The sequence below is a fragment of the Mastacembelus armatus genome, chromosome 5, assembly GCF_900324485.2.
Source record: "Mastacembelus armatus chromosome 5, fMasArm1.2, whole genome shotgun sequence".
In the NCBI taxonomy this organism is placed as follows: domain Eukaryota; kingdom Metazoa; phylum Chordata; class Actinopteri; order Synbranchiformes; family Mastacembelidae; genus Mastacembelus; species Mastacembelus armatus.
In genome coordinates this window covers 24262824-24283059 of record NC_046637.1, presented here as the reverse complement: position 1 = coordinate 24283059, position 20236 = coordinate 24262824, and the positions used below count along the sequence as shown (strand labels likewise).

The window sequence follows — 20236 nt, the reverse complement described above, 5'->3', positions numbered from 1 at the left end:
AAAAAAAATAAATAAATAAATAAAAAAAAAATTGTGGTGCTAAAAGGAATTTGCATTAACTCATTATTGCTCAATACTCCTAAACATAAATAATTACGGTTTTGGCCAGTCAGCTTTAGCATAATTTATACACTCAGTTACTATTTCATTTAAGACTTGCCTGAATTTACGTCCACCTCATTTTTTTCTTTTTCTTTTTTTTTTTTTTTTTTACACAGCGTGTTTCTTCATAGTTTGCCCTTTTAAAAAATAGAGTTTTATTTTTTTCTGCTTCTTTTTCAGGCCAAACAACTGGAGAGGAAAGAAAATGAACTCGCCATCATCTCTAGCTTTTACAAAGAGCAACTAGAAATACTGGAGAAAAAGGTAAGGACAATGTTTCTCCTTATATATCCACAACCCATCTGGAAGGCTTCATATATGAACATTCTTCCTCAGATGTCCCTATTATTTGCATTGATTAATTGTATCATAAATTTAAAAAGTACACTTTTTGAAAAGTGTATGCTGTATGAAATAACAGAAGAGCTGACTTTATATTATGCATTGCAATAAGACATGCATATTTTGTTCAATTTTTTATTGCTGGGGGTTAAGAGAGTGAGATACTTGCACTCTGAAATGTATAACAGGAGACCTCACTAATTGAGATTTAAGAAAAACATCCTGTAGTTTCCACTGATAAGAAATCTTCACACATAGAAAGAGCAGCAGTCTTGAAGTGACGTATTGGAGAGTAAAATCTTGTTGAGACACAAGATACTCTTCCCTATCTTGGAAATGTCAAACCCACATACCAGTGTCAAAATGAAAATGTAAATTAATTGAAAATTTGAGCAGACAGATGAGAGTCACGACTGACTGCTGATGGACCAGCACTCAAGTGAAGATTCACAGTGGTGTCTCTCTGAGAGCTTCAGTTGCCTAATCAAATGTACTGTGCTTGTTTCGTCACTTTGTCCTTCTGCCAGCCACCCATGGTCTTTGCACAAAGATGGAAAAAAATAAAAGCATTTTGTTGGGTGCTTTTAAGAAATTATGATCCGTGTTCCCTCCACCTGAACACTAATGTGCTGTTGATATGTTGCACCCTGTGAAAGCCACAAACAAGGTTGGTAAATGTTGCTTGCTTTTTAAAGAGTAAACTTGAGCAGAATTGTGAAAATACTTTGCGTGATGTAGGTTCGCAGTCATGTTTTTAGGGCAGAAAAAAATCAGCTTTATGCTCTTATGGCTTAACAAAGCTAGAGAAAAACAAGAAGAAGAAGAAGGAGGATAGAAAGCAATAAACTTAAAAAGCTACAAATACACTCTGACACCCTCCCCCCTTCCCTGTGTCTCTCCTCACACCCACAACTCTACCTCCAGTATTCAGTAGACACTGGGACTTGACTACCCCTCCATCCCTCTCCGCGTCTCACCCTCCCTCCGGCAGGGCCCATCACGCAGACGGGGTACCTTATCTGGTCCCTGGCACTCGCCTCCTTTAGGCTTCTGTGAAAACCTTTTACATAGCCAAGTTAAATGGAAGGGCCCCTTGCATCCATGCGGCAAGCAGCACACGCTGCAATGCTTGACGGAAGAGACTGATTAGCAGATGAGTGGAGGATGCTCTATCTTTCTCCGCTTGCTGCCACAGTCCCTTTTCTATTGCTTTTTTTCATCCCATACTTGCTTGCACCTGACCTGCATGGGGATGAGGGAATGAGAAAGAAGGGAACTGACAGCGAGAGATAAAGAGGCTATATGGACTGTGCATTAAACAGTCTATCCTGAACGTGCTTCCATCTACCTTCTTCTCTTCCTTCATTTTCCAATATAGGAATCCATTCATTTCGACCTCTTTTCATGCCCCCTCTCCTTTTCCCCTGCCTATATTTTTTCTATTCACTCTCTCATACCTGTGGCAAATTCCAGTTAGGCTGAAATAAATGGCCACTTAAAAGTTGAAATGTGACATACGCAGGTCATATACAATGCCAGACACAAATTGAAACAATAATATGTCTCACTTTCCATGTAAGTGATGAAGAAAGTGGTCTGGCAAGATGCCTCATTGACCAATCATGTCACTATCCAGGTGGAGCTTAAAAACCGAACGGCAGTACTCAAGTAGCTGTGTCCTTGCTTAGTCGATTTCTTGTGTTTAACTTCAGCGTCTGGTGTCCACTGTTTATATTTGCAGGATTGAAACAAGAATCAGGCCACCCACATCTTCAGACACATCAAAACATGTCAGTTTCATGCATGCCTACATGACACTCCTCCTGCATCCTCTCACCACAAAACCAACACAACCACAACCCACGCAGTGTGAACTGCTGCTCAGGGAAACCCACACCATCAGTACTGTATCAGATTTTCTTGCAAACCATTGTCTAAGGGTGAATTCAGTTGATCATTTTATCCTATAGATATTCTCAGAATCCAGAATATAACCATAGTCATTTTTCTACAGAAAACACACATGTACATGCAGTTGTGCTGTTTTGGTGTCTTGATGATCTGAAGCAAAGTCTTAAGACAAAGACAGTCAGCCAGATTAGAGTGAGAATCCACTGGCAATTGGTAATTAACATTTTACTGCGGCTTAGAAGTAGCCCCTTCTAATAGGCTAATAACTGTGTGTATAGGAGTGTGGTTGATTAGTTGTATGAAAACACACAGAAACACTGGTGTGCAGTGGGCACAAGGGATGAATGGTGATAACGCACAATTATGTTTGTCAAAAGGCTGTAGGTGTTGTTTAAGTTCATTTCTGATACAAACGAGAAAGCAGCCTGTGTGTGCGTGTGTGTGTGTGTGTGTGGTTATTGTGACAGATTTGTGTAGATGATGTCAGCTCAGAAGTAATTGTGATAGAGTGGCCATTGCACCCAACTGTACATCCAATGTACAAACTTTATATTTTCTTTCTATCATGACACATACCAAAAGACATCCCAAGACTAAAACACCCTCAAACATACCAGTTACATCCTCTATGCCTCCTCTGCTTAAATCCTCTCTTCTCTCTCGTTTATTTGTGGATGCCTCCCTAATCTCTTTGCAGTGTACAGGTGGAGTATATCTGTCTTCCTTTGGCAACACACCCTGTGACTCTGTAAACAAATCTCAGTTTAAAATTCACTTCATTTAATCCCCTCTTCCCCCCTTTGTCGAATGCTGCTTCTGGAAAAAAAAAATTAATCCGCCTTTGCCCAAGTGCGGAGCGTGAAGCAACCCCTCCCTCAAGATCCTGACATCAGCCCATCTCAATCCACTGCCGCTGGAGGATGTTCAGACAAATGTGCATGCAAGGATCATCTGAACGCAGGCATTCACATACAACCACAGATTTAGTTGCACACCTGCATGTTTGCAAGCTTATACACACACACAGCACATGTGCACCTACACTAATCCCCTCCATGAGCTTTTCCAACTCCCCCAAAACCTTACTTTCGCCCATTGAGAGTTATCCCCCCCCCCCCCCCTTCTGTCTCTCCACATTGGCTTTTGTCCCCACAGGTGCAAATGACTGGGAAGAGCTCAGCGTGTGTGTGCCAGTGATAGTGCTGCCACCTCTATCATGAAAGCTGGGCTGGTGCTGTTGTTCAGTCTGTTATGTCAATAGACAAAACAACCACGTTGATACACACAGTCTTACAGTCCCTCAACATTTTCACTGGATAAGCTGCCAGTGCAAAATTGCCCTTATTAAATATTTCTTACATATTCATCTGTTTTATTAGAGCGGAGAAATGAGGGTGAGTAAAGTCTGGTACGGTATCCTTCCCATAACAAAACTACACTCCATGTATGAAATGTGCATTTGTGTGTTTTAGCATTGGAAATGGGAACTGTTTCCCATTTTGAAATGGCTCTGAACTGTGAAATTCCTGAGAACTTCTCCAGATCACGGTTTGGTTTTTTTTTTTAATGGTAGTCTTATGGCAAAGAGATTTTTTTTTTTTTGTCCATATTTTACTACACTAGGAAACATGGGCAAAGATTTGTATTTGCAATGCAATGATTTCATGCAATAGTGACAGTTTCACCAATACAGCACTTGTTAATAGGTTCCATTAAATTACAAGATTTTTATAGTTTTTATTGATGAGAGCTGCCTGCCATACTCTATATACTGGTTTTGTCACATTTTCAATCAATCAGTTTTATTATATTCATGCTTTAACTCTCTTGGCTTTGGTAGAGTGCAGAGTAGGACACAAACTACAAAAAAGATCCCTCTGTGCCATCATTGCTTTTACAGTATGTGTTCATTTATTCATCAATTCAAGTGGGAAGCACTTTATCGACTACTGCCTGACCCCTCCAAACCTCCTAGATAGAGCCTTAGGATAGGATACCAGTCATCAGTGAGAAAGTTCACTTTACCTTTAAACCATCCCCTTGCTGCTTCCTTTGCTACTGCCCTAGTCTCTGTGTCCTGCATAATCTGTGGCACCCATGGGTTTAAGCCCCTGTGGAGCCTCTTTTATCTTGACTCGAACAGTGGATGTCCCACAAGGCACCCACTGACTTTCAAGTTTCAGTTCAGCTTTCCTCTGTGTACCCACTGAGCTCCTGACCTGAGGCTAAAGGCTAAGTCGCTAACATGGAGCTAACTTCTTACCACATATTCCCAAGGAGCCAGGCAAAGTATTAGCTAACTCTCGTGAAAGAATTGACTTGCTATCTCTTTAATGTCCATGAGTACATGACTTGGTTCCTAGAACTTTGAAATTAAGGCACGTGTTTATACTGATTGGCACTGACTAGATGAATGAATCATTAGAGCAGAGATTCTTAGGTCTTGGATCCAGGTCTTTATTCTGAAGGCACCTGATGCTGGGATGAAATATTCTTGACATATAGTATTTGGAGCTGTTGTCGTTACTCGTTACCCCCCTGTCGAGGTGTGGTATTTATACCTAGTCCACAGGTTGGCAATGGGGAGATTTAGTAGCAACAGGAGTCTAATCTTCAGTCCTGTCCTAAATAATCCAATATAATGCAGCCAGGGAAAATAATTGGCAGGAATGTTTGTCATTTCCAAATTGTGAATTACTGTGAATAGGGACCCCATAGGGAACACAAACTCACATGAAAAAGGTAAACTATAGTGGGGCACATTTATTAATTTTGGTTCTAATGTCTCTAGTCTGCCTTCATTTCAGATTTTATGTTATACTTCAACACTAATGATTTTAGGCCAAATACCTCTTCCCCCTTCCAGCACGACCTCTGACTTCAGTTTTACTGTCTTCTCTCTAAAGAAAAGGAAGGAAAAGGATAAAGGGGCAGATTATTACACTGAGGTGAATACTAGCAGATAAAGCAAAAGTTGCTTGTGACATTACTTGAATCTTCTCCAACACCAGACATTGAGATAAGGAGAATTATGTCTGCAGATCAGCGTGAAATAATGAGATATGAAAATGACTAGGGGCCATTGGATGAGTAAAGGGCTAGAGATTGTGGAGGAGGTTTGTGTTTGATTTCATCTCTTTCCCTGCTCAGGCACTTCAATTATCTTCCTCTCCTATCACCCCATCTATTGGGAATATAGGGAATAATTAAGTAAAAGCATAAGTGCTGCGGTTATTGGTTTAAAGTGGTGATTAGTGTTCAGTCTATGTATATGAGAGGTGGTGAGAGAGATTTGATTTGTGTTTGGGGCATTCCACACAAACAGTACCTCATATGTTTTGATGCAAAGCCATCATCTTACAGAGCTGATGATTTTAAACCCATCTGCACGCCTTATATATTATATAATACTATGCATATTCTTGACTTGCTTCTAATCTGTGCATCATCTTGTGAGCAGTTCTGACCATGATGCAGTGTAGTTAACACAGTGGCCACTGATTACTCCAGTAAAGGTGCGCCATATATGACCTTGCCCTCTAAGCTCAGGCTCCATCTGTGTAGTAATTGCTGTTTAAATGGCACTTTGTCTTGCATTTACTAAACCATTATAGAGCACCAGCAGTCCATCAGCATTCAGATTTGTAAGCGGTGCTGTAAAATTCAAAGGTCGCTAATTTAATGAATGTGACATTTCTGATGGTGCTTTTTTACACATTTTCGTTATCAGCGGCTTGTTAGAGCTTGATTTGAAGCTTAAAAAAATAGTTGTAACTGTGTGCTAATATTATTTTGATATCCAAGTTATTAAGCCTGAAAACATCTTGATTTTAGGACTTTGATGTCCACTTTTTCTTTTAGATCTTGTAATGATGTGAAGCAACATATACATGAGTATTTCACTTTATATTCAAAATATAAAGTGAAGTTCTGATGAGCTGTTAAATCTCCCCTGAATTGGTTCTCAACTCTCTTTCTCTCTCAATGTGTCTTCACCTGCAGAGCTTTGACAACTACAAGGAGACAGCAGAACAGTACAACCAAGCAGCTACCAAAGCTGAGACTCACATCCGGTAAATACTGAGCTGTACGGTACTGTATTTTCTGTCTAAAGAACCACTTGCTGTACGCATTACATTAGTGCCTCTGTGACTGTGTTTTGTCTTTTTATGAGAATATCACAGGTAAAGGCAGTTTGTTGAATAAACCTATGAAAAAAGCTATTAGTTCAGGTTTTGCTAGTTTATTTTCCACTTGGATAACTGCATATGTAATTGCAAGGCAAAAGTTTTAAGGTAAATTAGCAGAAAAACTCAGCCCAGTGGGTCACTAAGACTGGCATGATGTCCAGACAACAGTTGTCAGAGAGCAGGTGTGGGCAGAGACCAGTGTGTGGAGGCTGATTGTTAGTTTGCAATGTTGTTAATGGTGAGCTCCACACCTCCTGCATCTGCCTGACAGTCAAAATAGTGTTTGGCTAGGTGATAATTTACTATTATCACTTCTCATCTCCCATTATCGTAGCATTGTGACATAATTCTCATATTAACATGTCATGTTTTACCATCTTAAATTCTACATGAGCTATATACAAATATTTCAACAATCTGATAGCATATTATAACAAAGCAGTTTTCAGATACCAATACAGTAATTGTTGAGGTAACGCTTTTGTTTATATCTTCGACTGTTGGTAGGTGGCTTCTCAAAGTATTTGAATGTGCATGTTTGTTTCTTGTTTTATCTGCAAATTATGCAAAGTGGGAAATTGTGTGATAAAGTATATCAGTATTATTACAGAGTATCATTATTGTCTTTTTACAGGCTGAAACAATTAATCAACACAAAATGATAATGAGTTGACAACAAATGTAGTTATTGATTAGGTTTAGTGACATAGCCATTTGAGGGGGCGCACAGTGATACGGTTTCTATTAGAGATAAAAACAGGAGAAGTGGAGACGAGTGAAAGTCACATTGTCCGTTATTAAACAGTTTTTACACTGTTATGTGGATAGTGGTGATGTCTTCTTGTTCTACTTTTTCTGTTATTTGGTCAGATAATCCATCATCCAGTAAAATGTTTACAGCTCTCAGGACAACTGACACAGTAACTTGTGCATCTCACTGAGCAGACAGACTTCTATCAGTCCACATTGACTCCAAGACACGGGTATGAGAACCATGTCACCATTATCCTTCATATTTTTTAGGCTTATGTCTATATTCATCTGGTACGTTTAATAAATTTCTAAAGAGAACTGTAGAGGACGTACTTTTTTTTAGCTACCGTCTCTGTTCTGCTCACAGAGACACACACCACTGTTGTGATGACTCTGATTCCAGGTTGGAGTCAGTGTGGCCTATTCAATTCAATGCAATTATAGATCTGTTTAAATGTTACAAAAATTATTCGAGGTTGTTTTATTTATTTTTTTATACATTAATTTCTTTAAGGTTCATATTTTTGACAATAAAATGTTGAAAACGAACTTTCTATAATCTTTTGTAAAAGTTTGATTAATCAAAAACATTAACAAGACATATAAATGTTCTGTTAATATGTTTATAAGTCAAAAACCTATAAACAGTTAAATTTGTTATTAGTAAATTGGTAATAGTTGTGTGTTGCAGCCCTAGCCTTGTTTTATTCCACTATGTTCTTTTCAGTGTTCGGAGAGACAGCTAATTGTATAAGGGTCATTAGCTGAGAGTTAATAGGCTTTGAATATTCATTATCTGTTGTGAATAGATAAAGATTTATATAAAAATTGATGCATCCATTTGGCATAGTGGACCCTTTCCTGTCTGTTCATGTATTATAATTTTAACTTTATGAACCTCAGCTTTCTTTTATGTAAAATCTGCGTTATCATTTGTCTTGGCAAACATCATAAATTACCAGTCGACTTGGGTTTTCAAACGGCCCTATTCTCCCGGTACCAAAATAGAGGGATTTTTAAAGAGGCAGAGGTGCTCCTCTGGGTTCAGACCTCACCTGCTGTCAGAAAGCATGTCAGTTTCATTTAAAATAGAACGACCACCACAACAGTGGGCCTGTGTGTGGGCCTTGCCAATTTACGCCCCTTTGTAACACCCATTCTCACCCCTTTTTGGACAATGAGTGAGCCAAATAGCTCCATGATTCCAAATTTGTCAGAAAACCATTCCTTTTTTCTTTGTGCATGGGAATGATTATTGCAAAACTGATGAAAGATGATTAATTAATTCTGATCTTTTTTTCATATGCTTTTCTCACATTGCTATTCCTCACCTTTTGGTTTTCATTAACACATAGGGGTTTTGCTTTTCTACCCTTGCACGTCTGTCTTACTATGCAACATTATGTGATCTCCAGTTAAAATTAAACCTGCAAAAATCATAATGTAGAAGCCACCTGTTTTCCAGAAATGTTAAATGTAAATCTTACATCCACCTGGAACACAATACACAGCAATGAAAATGGAAAAATTAGCTCGATTAAGTAATTGTTTGATAAACTGATATTGGTATTTTTTAAAAATCGTTTATGACATCACTTTTTTTTTTTCTGTTAAAGGTAAAGCAAATTTGTGGCCTGTCACTGGGGTTTATTGGTCTGGACAGAGAGGCGAACTCAATAATATTACCCAATCTGCACGCATTTATCATTCTCTATGGTGGGAAATGATATGACGTCGTCAGTGGGTCAGTTTACAGTTTTATCTTTAGCATGGCACTTTGCGTCACGGGACTGTGTGTGTGCAATGTGTAAAATGTGGACAATTTACTGGCATCTAGTGGTGAGATTGCAGGATAACCTTATGAGCAGACCTCACACTGCCTCTCTTCCATTTCCAGTCGCAGGCGAGGGTATGATGGCTCTCACTTTAGGACAAAATATGATTCCCTGTCTCCAGCCAGTGTTAGGTTTGTCCATTCTGGACTACTGTTGAAACATGGTGGCACAACGTGACAGCCTTTATGAAAGGAGACCTGCTATATAAGACTCTATTCTAAGAAGACTATATTCTAAGATTAAGATAATGCAATGTTTGGTATTTTCCACTGATTACATACTAATGACAATTTGTTTATAAATACTATATTTCATTACTGCTAATAGATCACTCTAAATATTACACATTGAACCTTTAAGATGTTTTACCTCTTGAAGGCATGGCATACTCCTCTATAGTAATAGTTATGAAAACCATTATTGTAATACAGTCAGTCCAGTGCATTTCTAGAAACAGCGAGAGGAAAAAGTAGCTTTGCACTGATGGGCAGTGACTTCCTCATTCACCTGGTCCATTAAATTCAGCAGCGTTTAATTCAGGTCTACAATTTTGTCCAAGTGATTACATTAGCATGAATTTGCTATTGTCCGTAGCTGCATGGGAGAGGTTAGAAGATCATTTCAGCACCAGTTTGCCCAAGGAACAGCATTTTGTACTGCCACAATGTTGGTCATTATTGTTTAAGTGTACACACAAACGCACACGTGCATGCTCACAAACTTCCACACCCTTTTCTTTTTCTATCTCTGCCACACAAACAAGCACACTTTTGTATTCAGGCAGCCATGTGCTTGTCATGTTCTGTCAGCATTTGGGCAAAGTTTCATTGTGCCATGGTCACGCTGTCATTTCACACTACACTGACCACACAGTAATTATTCTATTTACCCAGTACTGAAAGGAGTGGGGAGCTGCAGCACAATCCAACACATTCTGTAGCCACAGTATGTCTTATTCTGTCTTTGTATCTTTCGCTGTCCCCAATTCAGCATTTGAATCTATCTCTTATTGACTCATTTTCCCAATTCTAAAATATTTGTCTTATTCACCTGTTATTTTTCTGCCCATGGTTTCCCTTTGTTTTATTTATTTTTTTATTTTTTAGCCTTCTTTGCTGAGAAAGATCATGAACAAATGTAAAAGTTGTAAGGTAAAAAAATATATAATTTTCCTGTTGATGTGAAACACTTTAATAATTTGGATCCTATCCCCTGAACTGGACTGTTTTGATTATACTGTTAATGTTGTACCTAGCCTGCACATCTGCAAATAGATTCTCTAGAAAATGTTAGTTGATAAAGCTGATAATAAATTTATCAGCCTATTCTGTGGATAATAAATTTAACAGCCATAGAAGAGGCTTAAATGAAAACACCAAAATAACAGGCAACAAGTAAGCAGTCAGCAAGTCAGGGCTTTAGTGATCACTTGAGAGTAAGTCACTAACTAAATTAATACTACAGACAGAGATTTAATAGGAGACATTTTTAGTTGCAAAGTGACCTGGTCAGGGAATATTGTTAGTGAGGTGCTTCTTGAATAGATGAGTTTTTAGTACTGATTAAACCAGTTGGGGTCAATGCCATCACCACGAAATAAGTGTTAAAGCTTTGTGACATTGACTGAGGCAGTATTGGAAAAGTAGCAGTCGAATGCAACATGCTATCTGATGTTTAGGACCAGATCATATAGGTACAAAGGTGTGGATCTTTTCATGGACTGTTTACCAGCACTAGAATTTAATATCTGATAAAATCAACCATGACTAGCTGGTGTAAACACTGTAGTAAAGCAAAAGGGGGTATTTTGTTGATATCTGGGCAACAAGATCGAAGCCCCCTGGGATATTGTGTCTTTTTTCCTGCACTGGACAGGTCAGATTATCTAAAATATTGTCAAGTGGAGTGACACTGAGTGGTAAATCCTGATCTAGTGCAATTTGCGATTTACCAAACTACATGAGGCACTTTAGATGGGTTCATCTATTAGCCTTGCCTTGGGGTATGGGACGACATATTTTCCCAGAAAAATACCTCACCTAAGAGACCTACAACACTGCAGCTGAGCTTACCTTAAGATCTAAAAATCCATTAATCCTCTTAAAACAGCTTGTTACCCTCAAAGTGTTCAGCAAAGGTGGAACCTACGTGAATCACAGGTAGTTGTCTGTGTGAAGATTCACTACGAAATACCGGCTGACAGTTTGTGGTTAAAAGACTACTTTCACATGGGTTTGTTATGTCTACTTTATTCTGTGTCTATTCTTGTGTGTGGGTAGCATGTCCAATTAGTGAAACAGACAGCTAGCTTACAGTAAGGATCACTGCACCCCATAAAGTAGTTGGCTTCTAGTTATTTCTAGAGACAAGACCTGTCTGCACTGTGGTCCAACAAAGATTTACCATTCGGACACAAGGTTGCAGTCACATACACACTCTGCTTCTTTTGTAATTGCTGCAATTGACACTAGATTTTCATCAAATCATTGTTTATATTTTATTTATATGAACAGTTGGATAGAACCTGATTTAGTCTAATTGCCATTACATTAAAAAGGACATAGCAATGCACTAATTTAACTTTTTCTCTTCCAGTATTGATTCTGAAATCTCAACTCAGGAGTCTGCTGATATCTATTCCCAATCCAATATCAATGGCTTCTTTCTCCCAAGACGTGAAATCTGTGAACCACACAGTGTGGACCTTATTGGGCTCAATTTTAAGTGAGGTAACATGAGGCCAGGGATTTCTGTTGTACTACAAACTCAGTCAGCAACGCACCATGGCTGAGTGATTCAAATTGCAAGCAGCAAAACAGCTTTTTATAACTACATTCACAACGTTATGTATTTAGTTGTAGATAAGGTCAGTATTTGCCCTGATACTATACATACATACTTATATAATTTGACTTGATTTGATTTTTTAACTGTCACTGGTCTTTAATGGGAGGCTCATCCAATCTGTCTTATTTCGACTTATGCATAGTGTCTGGTAGAATTTTGAATGTTGGACTCATGAAGTCCCCTAATGGGAATATCCATCCATTCATTTTCTGTATTACTTACAATATCTATAGGAAAATAATAGCTTGAGCAAATTATATACAAATATACATACATATTGGTACAAAATGGTTCTTATGACAACAGGACCTAACATAGAGCATGCAGTAGTGCGAATCAGCAGCATAATTATTTCAAATACAGTAACCTTGCTTCACGTTGTATGTATTCAGCCAAGCAGTAAAGTGCACAGTGGATTATAATGTTTTCCTCCAGGACAAATAAAAGATGAATGTTTTAACAGTGGGTTTTGTACAGCAAAACTATAGTAATCACATAATACACTAAACCTGCTGTACTTTTAGATGTGAAAGGGATGCTTTTTTTTTTTTTTTTTTAAAGAATAGTGAAGTTGTTTAAAGAAAAGGACCTTACAAATGAAATAGCGCAAAACTGGAAGTGGAAGTGAAATTGTTGATGACAAAAAGGCTAGCGATGAAAGGTGATAGCAGTGAAACATTCCAAAGTGCACATCTCATCTCATCTCACGTCACCCTCAACTCCAGTCCACAGGTTGTTGTCATTGGAAAGTTATCACTGATGAGATGGCACCCCCAAACACACACATGCACATGTGCACCTTATCTTGTTCCAGCATGTCACCTGTTTTAATGAAACACTTGCCGTATCTCCTCCCATCTTTCTCACACTATATTCCCACAAAGTGATTTTGGTGGGGATCAGTCAGCCAGGCTAACAGAGTGTGAATTGTTCTCCGACATTCCTATCTCCCTTCAGCACTTCGGCTGTCAGTGTATGAAGATAAGGGCAGACTTCTGTCTTCAGTCTATGGATTGTAGTTGTTTTTGATTGCTATTCCCATTTGAGACTTTGTGTTTCAATGGAGTTGAGATTAAACTTGGTGAAGTTTTTGGGTGTTGTCATACAGTGACACATGAGCTTAGGGGCTAAGTCGGCTGCATCATTTAGCAAAAGTAGGATAGGTTATTATTATGACTACCAGAACAATCATAGCTCTGTCCTCAGACAGACCGTCATAGGCTTTATGAACTAAATCTGGAGTTCCGATTTTATATAAAAGTAAGTATTTATAAAAGTAAGATTTCTGCCCATTGAAATATGTTGCAAATGTTATCTGTATGGCATTATCATAAAAGCTTTACAAAACCTCTAACAAGGCATGATGAATGCTCCTTCATTCCTTTTGATCTCACCCCAGCCATGACATCCTTGATCCTCTCTTTTTTTCCCCTCCATTCAGTGTAATATTAAAAATCACACGTACAATGCCATGGCTGCTGCTTTAAAGGAGCCCAAATCATTGCCATCATACATTAATAACCATTCACAAACCATACACACATATGGCAACACCAACATAGACACAGAGAGAATAATAAAATGCTACACTGTTACAATTTTTCCGTTTTCCTCTTATTGCTTTATTCCCCAGTGTCACGCTTTGCAGTGGCACGGAACTTGAGCTCTCTTCATAAAAACCCCACACTGCCAGGGTGAGACAAAAACTAATGAGAAACTTGAACGATTTGAGCCTAATCTTTCTCCCCTAACTCTGCACATATTTATGCAAAACGTCACAGGCAGAAAGCAATTGGAGCGTTGTTTTGCTTCTTTTCCCTGCGAAAGTTAGCTATCAAACTAGCTGGGGCGGCTAATGTTTTTCTAATAAGAGCTCACCTTTAATTTCAGTCAAACGAGGCAGTTGGTGCAGATTAGCAGAGGCAATTTTCTGCTTCAGATTCCATTATTAAAACACTCCTGCTATCAGAAAGTTTCTCTTGTTGAATAGAGAAAAGAATGAGTTTTTTTTTTTTTTTTTTTTTTTTTACTCAGTCTTGGATTAATACCTTGGGGCTATTGTTGCTGTTATCTCTTACTCTTAGGGAGTAATTCAAAATGCCGACTGGCTGTCAGAATGCAAAGTCAAACATCAGCCAGTCGTATAATCGTGTGATTGAAACTCTTCCCAGCAGATTTTAAACTAACACAAGACCATCTTCATGTTCATTGTGTACAAATATGTTTTCAAACGTTGACCCTGCACATCCTCTCCTGTCAGTCTTGGAGTTGATATATTTTAGGTTAAAAGATAACCCTTCAGCCCTAAGCCCATCACATATCAGAGGCCTCTTTGTAAAACTCAAGCCAACACCTCAGAGGAGGGCACCAGGCTTCCTTTGATATGACTAAAACTTAATATCAACTAGTGCCTTATGTTTACCCTGATAGAACCATATCACTGTCCCAGCTGAATGACGGCTTAATATTATGCAAGGAACACTAATAGTCAATCAGTCGCCATCCTTAGCACCAAATTGTGTGGCACGATACGATGGGGCAGAGGTAAAATGCAGATTGAAACAGTTGCCACGGGTTACTGTTTGTCCATGCAAGCCACAAGGTTTATTTGTCATTTAATATGTCACTGTCACGTTCTAGCTCTCTCTTTCAGGTTGCGTTCACTTTTCTTTTCATGAATATTCTCCCCGTCAGTGATTTATTTAATCCTGTCGCTCTACCCTCCACTGCACACGCGAGCACAGCCCCACATACTCAGACTACACAAGACACATAGTTGTGCAGAGAAATTTCTCCCAGTCTTCTGTGTGTAGTACATTTTATCTTGGGAACAGACACACATGCAGTGCATAGCACACAAATTCACAAATTTATTGTGTGTATTTTTTTACTGAATGTAGGGACCAATGAGCTCATTTCATACATAAAGAATGAATGAATGTGTAATTGCTTTGAAGGATGAAATGAGGACAGCTCTGTTTTTGTGCTGCATCATTGTGTATGTGAATGTCAGGTGGTCATCTTCCCAAAATAAAACGTGCATGTCCAATCGCGTCACATGAGGTCAGATGTCACCTAATCAGATTGAACGCCGTCTTTTCTCTTCCTCTTTATGGCTCTTACTTTTTTATTGTATAGCGTTACACGCAGCCTGAACAAAACACTGCAATATACCATCATGAAATGCATGTATATATGTATACATTTATGTGAAGCTATGTCCAGAAAGGAACTGGCTTGTTGCCCGTCCATTACTGGGTGGTTTTCACCTATGAAAAGTTATTATATTCCATGTACTTAAAAAGTAAGGTAGTTGTCGGAGGCTTGCAGAGAAGTCACAGAAGTTGAGGCAGTAAAACTGCGTGAGGTGAAAGAGACAAATATATGCAGGTCTAAAAACAGCGGGATGGTAGTTATTGTGGTTTACCTGCTAATCAGCACTATCAGTCGTTGCAGTGAGGCAGGCACAGTTCATGGAAGCAATAGAAGTAGGCATCAGTGAAACCCTTCGTCATAACCTAGTCAGATCTAAAGATAAACATAATACACAGATTTTAGGTTCACTATGACTTAAAATTTCTTAAAACCACATAACCTACTTTATTTGAATTATCACATTGTTAGATTTTAACCATATGAGCTCAAAAGTTGAGTATGGATGTAATAGCTTAAAAAAAGAGACCATAAAAGTTGTCACAGAACTGCTAGATAGAATAGCTCAAAGAAAAATGGAAATGGTAACATCTGTAATTCCCTCTGTGGATGAAGAGCATGTGATTTGTTAGAAAGCCCTAGAACAGCTACTAAATGAACCTTGAGGTGACTTTGTAATCATATTCTTTTCTGTTGTACTTTGTTCTCTTGTATTTGTTCTTTTCAGCTCTATTATCTTCAATTCTATTTAGTTCTATACTGTTTCAATCTAGTCTATTTTATTATATTCAGTTACTAGTGGGCTATGCGTATGTTTGAGAGATTGTACAAAATGCAGCACTGTGAATGGTAAGTCTGTCTTTGTCTGTATGTGTACATATCCATATCCCAATGCTCCCAGTTACAAGTTCTGTCACAACAGCAGGTAAATTACCACAGGCAACAGAGCACTCAAGGATTACTCTCATGTAGGATTAGCATTTGCTACCTGTGTGTGTGTGTGTGTGTGTGTGTGTGTGTGTGCGCGCGCATGCGCCCCTCTCTCTCTCTGTGTCTCTGTGTGTTTGTGGCTGTGGATGCAATTGTGTGCGTTTGTCTCTTCACACATACTGTTTGCTGTTTGTGAGAGAGACGAAAAGAAAAGAGAAGGTTTGTCTCATATAAGCTGCTTTGTCTATGCAGAATTCATCTCTCTCCTTGAAAACAATTTAGTTAGCACACCTGAAATTAATTATTTACTTTTGGACTAATGACACAAAGCAGATATTGTTAGTGAAGCTGTCAAGAAGACAAAAATATTTACCTACTTTGTACTATACATCTGTGGTTTGCTTTAAAGGCTTAATGTGTAAAATTTACAGGAAGTAGTATTCATAAATATGCTGTTATTAGTGTGTAGTCACCAGAAAATACCAACCACTGCATTTTTTTTTATCTTATAATGAGCCTTTTGAATCTACATAGGGTCTTTTTGCACAGAGGTGCCATGTTTCTACAATAGCCCAGAACGGACTAACCAAATACAGTCTCTGAGGTGACAGTGCCCCACCACTTCTCCACTGTGCCCCCTACCTTGTTTTTCAAAATAAAAGAAACATAAGCATAAATTGAAAGTTTTTATGTACAATAATTGTAAATCAGACAATAGGTCCAATGCAGAGAATGCTATGGAATAACACACACAATGAATAATTGATCTGTTCTCATTGACCAGGGATCAGGTGGTACAAAAGTACTGTGTTAGGTTTGAAAACATGTGGCTTTGTTAAAACTGTCTGAAGGTAATAAGAGGGTGATTGGAGCCAAAAACAAACAAAAATTAAGTTGGTAGTACTGTGTTATAATCACATTGATCTTCTTATCCACTCTCTGTTTTTAGGCCCCGACAGACCATGTCAGTGTGCACTGAACTGCAGGCCAAGGTGCTCCAGTGCTACAGAGAAAATCCACAACAGACCTTGCACTGCTCCAGCCTGGCCAAACAGTACATGGCCTGTGTCCAGCAAGCAAAGAAGGTACTATAGACAAGGGCTGCGTACTCTGTGTGTGTGTGTGGGAGCATGACAAAGTGAGGAAAAAGTTTTGGGATAGGTTTTTTGTGCACACGGTTGTTTCCATGACCATGATCCCTCTACTTGTAATCAATTTCTCACCATTGTTTTTTTCTTTTGCTCTTATCACATCCACCTTATACTCTGTGAGTTACACACTTGGCCAAAGTATTTTGAGTGGCTCCGTTTGCTTTAAAAATTAATTGTTTTTTTATTTGCTTCCATTTTTTTAAGAAGACATAAGAATAGCAGTTCTTTAGTCAGACCTAAAACGGGCTTGACAGTGACACTGACAGTGGAACAAAAAGGTGAAGAGAAAAATAATCCTTTCAATCCTTATTCCAAATCAGTTAAATTCTGAGAAGTATAATCTGCATGTTGCTTACTTTGACACTTCAAACAGGAAGCTAAATCAATGAGACATGCTTATTGAGCGCATTTATAAGTCACCGGGCGTACACTGTGTTTTGGAACTTTCTGATAGGAAGATTACACCGTTATTAGTGTATTAAAATCAGTTTTGGCATTCAACACTTTGAAATGTATTCTGCCTTCTGCTGATGCTTTTGCAAATAGTGTTGAGACCCTACGCTTATCTACAAAGTGCTTATTTTACCCAATTTCTCCATCAAAAAACAATAATGAATGGGGCAATTTGCACATTATTATCATGACAAAACACACTGATATGGCTCCAAAGTAGATAAAAGGCACAAAACAACAATTGGTGAATTTGGCAGTTTAAATGGTCGATAAATGCAAGGCAAAGGCTCACAATAAAAGCAATCTGTCTTTTTAAACTGGTTCAAAAGATCCATTTGCTAGTAGGATGGTACACTTTGGGGCGAAAACAGTGTATATGTGTTTGGTATGTGAGTAAGTTTATTTGTGGACATGTGTTAGATAAATTCAGTTTGTGAGTGCTTATGTTTTAAAGAACAGACAGTAGTTGTAAGTAAAGGCAGGCTGTTTTTCACTTTGTAAAATGTGAGGCACTTGTTTAATTCAGATTCAATCAGGCATGTCCGTGAATGAGAGCCAGAAAGAAAGAGAGGGACAAAACCCAGAAGAGTCAAAGAGAGAGAGTTAAAGGGCAAATAAAATAATTTAAAAAAAGACTTAGGTCCACATCAAACCTGTTAACTGGTGTGAGCTGATAAGCCGAACAGACTTAGACCATGCACTACCTACTGAAGAGGAATTGGAGGTTTTTGTAAATTTAATCCTGGTGGAAAAAGATAGATTTGATGATGCTAATAAATGAGGTGGATTCCCCAACATTATTGTTCTGTGGAAGACTTTGAAGGGAGATTTTAAAAATGATTCTGTACTGCAGGCCAAACAGTTTTTTTTTGTTTTGTTTTGTTTTTGTTTTTTTGTTTTTTTTTTCTTTGTTTTTTTTTTTCAAATTTTAGATGGTTGGATAAGAAAAGTCACGAGGCATTTTATTGCTGAAATCTTTTCTGTCTAACCTTTCTTTAGTGGGATAATCTAACAGAGATTAAATCTTGCTTTTCAAGATTGACCTGCACTACTCTTTTGAAGATGGTGGGATTTTCAGGTTGACCTTTAAGACTTCTGAAGAGCTGTGTCCCAAGGTGAAATTTAAAGAGACATATAAATGCTCCTAGATTTAAGATATAAATGTGTAACTGTAAAATACATCCTGTTTAAGTATCCTATTTAACGACCTACTCTACATTCATATAACTATGCTTTTACTTTTGCCTTTCCCACTTATCCAGCCATCTTGTGTATTCTTTTTTTATTCGTGGGTCTTTTATACTGATCCATCTCTTCTCCTCTAGTTCCCATCCTCTATGCATCTCACTTCTGTCACCGCCTCTCGTCAGACGCTTTGTCACAATAACCACTGCCTTAGCTCTAACATGTCAGATGCTATCTTGTGCATGTTCTTTCAATAAACATAGATACTTCACAGATTTCAGTCATTTCCCCTAGTCATTTAGTGAGCATTAGCAGCTGATTCTAGCATTCTGCTGACGCTTTAGGGCTCTAACCTCTATCTCAATTGTTATGCCAGATTTTAAAATTGTTTGCTGCTATAATTTTTGCGTCCATATTATACTGTAGTCTGATGCTTCATTTAGAGCATCTATAACACTAGAGGCAGATTGGTTATGTAGTGCAATGAGAGTAGGCAGATGGGGTCAGTGAAAGCAGTAGAGAGCCAAAGAGAAATAGGCAATAGAGGCAAAGTCCACAGAGGGTGAAACAAGAGGGAAAGATCCTGTATGTGTGTGTGTTGGTGCTCTGAAAACAACGAGAAGGTATGGTACATTGGTTCACTGGTTGGCAGTTGCGAGCAACAATACCTGTAACTAGTGTTGTAGTTAAGACCACTTAAGCTGAGACTATCAAAAATAATGATGTAAAATACATAGAATGCAAAAGTATTCATGTGAAATCTGTATACTGCATTAGAACACAAATATGTAGATCAGCACAGTTCATACACAGCAAGGGCATTATGGCAGTTTTTCAAATGGTTACACAAGATGTAACTTTGTGTCTCACTCTGATGTAACATATTTCTAAATAAGGTTTTGGTACTGAGCCATAATGTTACTTCCAACATTAGCTTTGCTAGCTCCACTCAGCTTAAATTTGCCTTTGTTTATGCTTCCTTTTCAAAAGTGGTAGTGCAGAGAAAGATTGGCATGTTCCCATTTCAAGAGCTGTATTGCAGAATTTATCTATTCTGTGTGATTTCTTTGGACGATGTTTTGCACATGAAGTCTTAGTGGTCTAGGTAGCCACATTTTTATCACTGAAGATTTGGTTGACATCTTCTCTCAGACAGCATCACTTACTGCAGTCATTTTCTTGGAGTCGGCAGGGAGGGTCGACTGCTATTGTAATGAGCTAAGGCACTGCTTGTATTTAAAGCAGGACATTTTACATCAGTCGCAGTAAGGATGTTACAGTTGTGGTCTTGACTCAACTCAAAATAAAAATTAAATTTAGTGTAACTTTAAAATAAATATAAATAGTGAATATCCCTGCTGAACATCTCAAATAAACACCAAGT

General features: G+C 38.3%; 1 protein-coding gene across 1 annotated transcript in view; it reads left to right on the top strand.

Annotated features, from left to right (window-relative positions):
- chchd6b (coiled-coil-helix-coiled-coil-helix domain containing 6b) overlaps positions 1-20236 on the top strand; it is a 50025-nt gene that overhangs the window by 17993 nt on the left and 11796 nt on the right. Inside the window, exons 5-7 of the mRNA XM_026306284.1 lie at positions 283-366; positions 6358-6428; positions 17013-17148. Coding sequence (XP_026162069.1) covers positions 283-366; positions 6358-6428; positions 17013-17148 — 291 coding nt within the window. The remainder of the gene's footprint in view (positions 1-282; positions 367-6357; positions 6429-17012; positions 17149-20236) is intronic.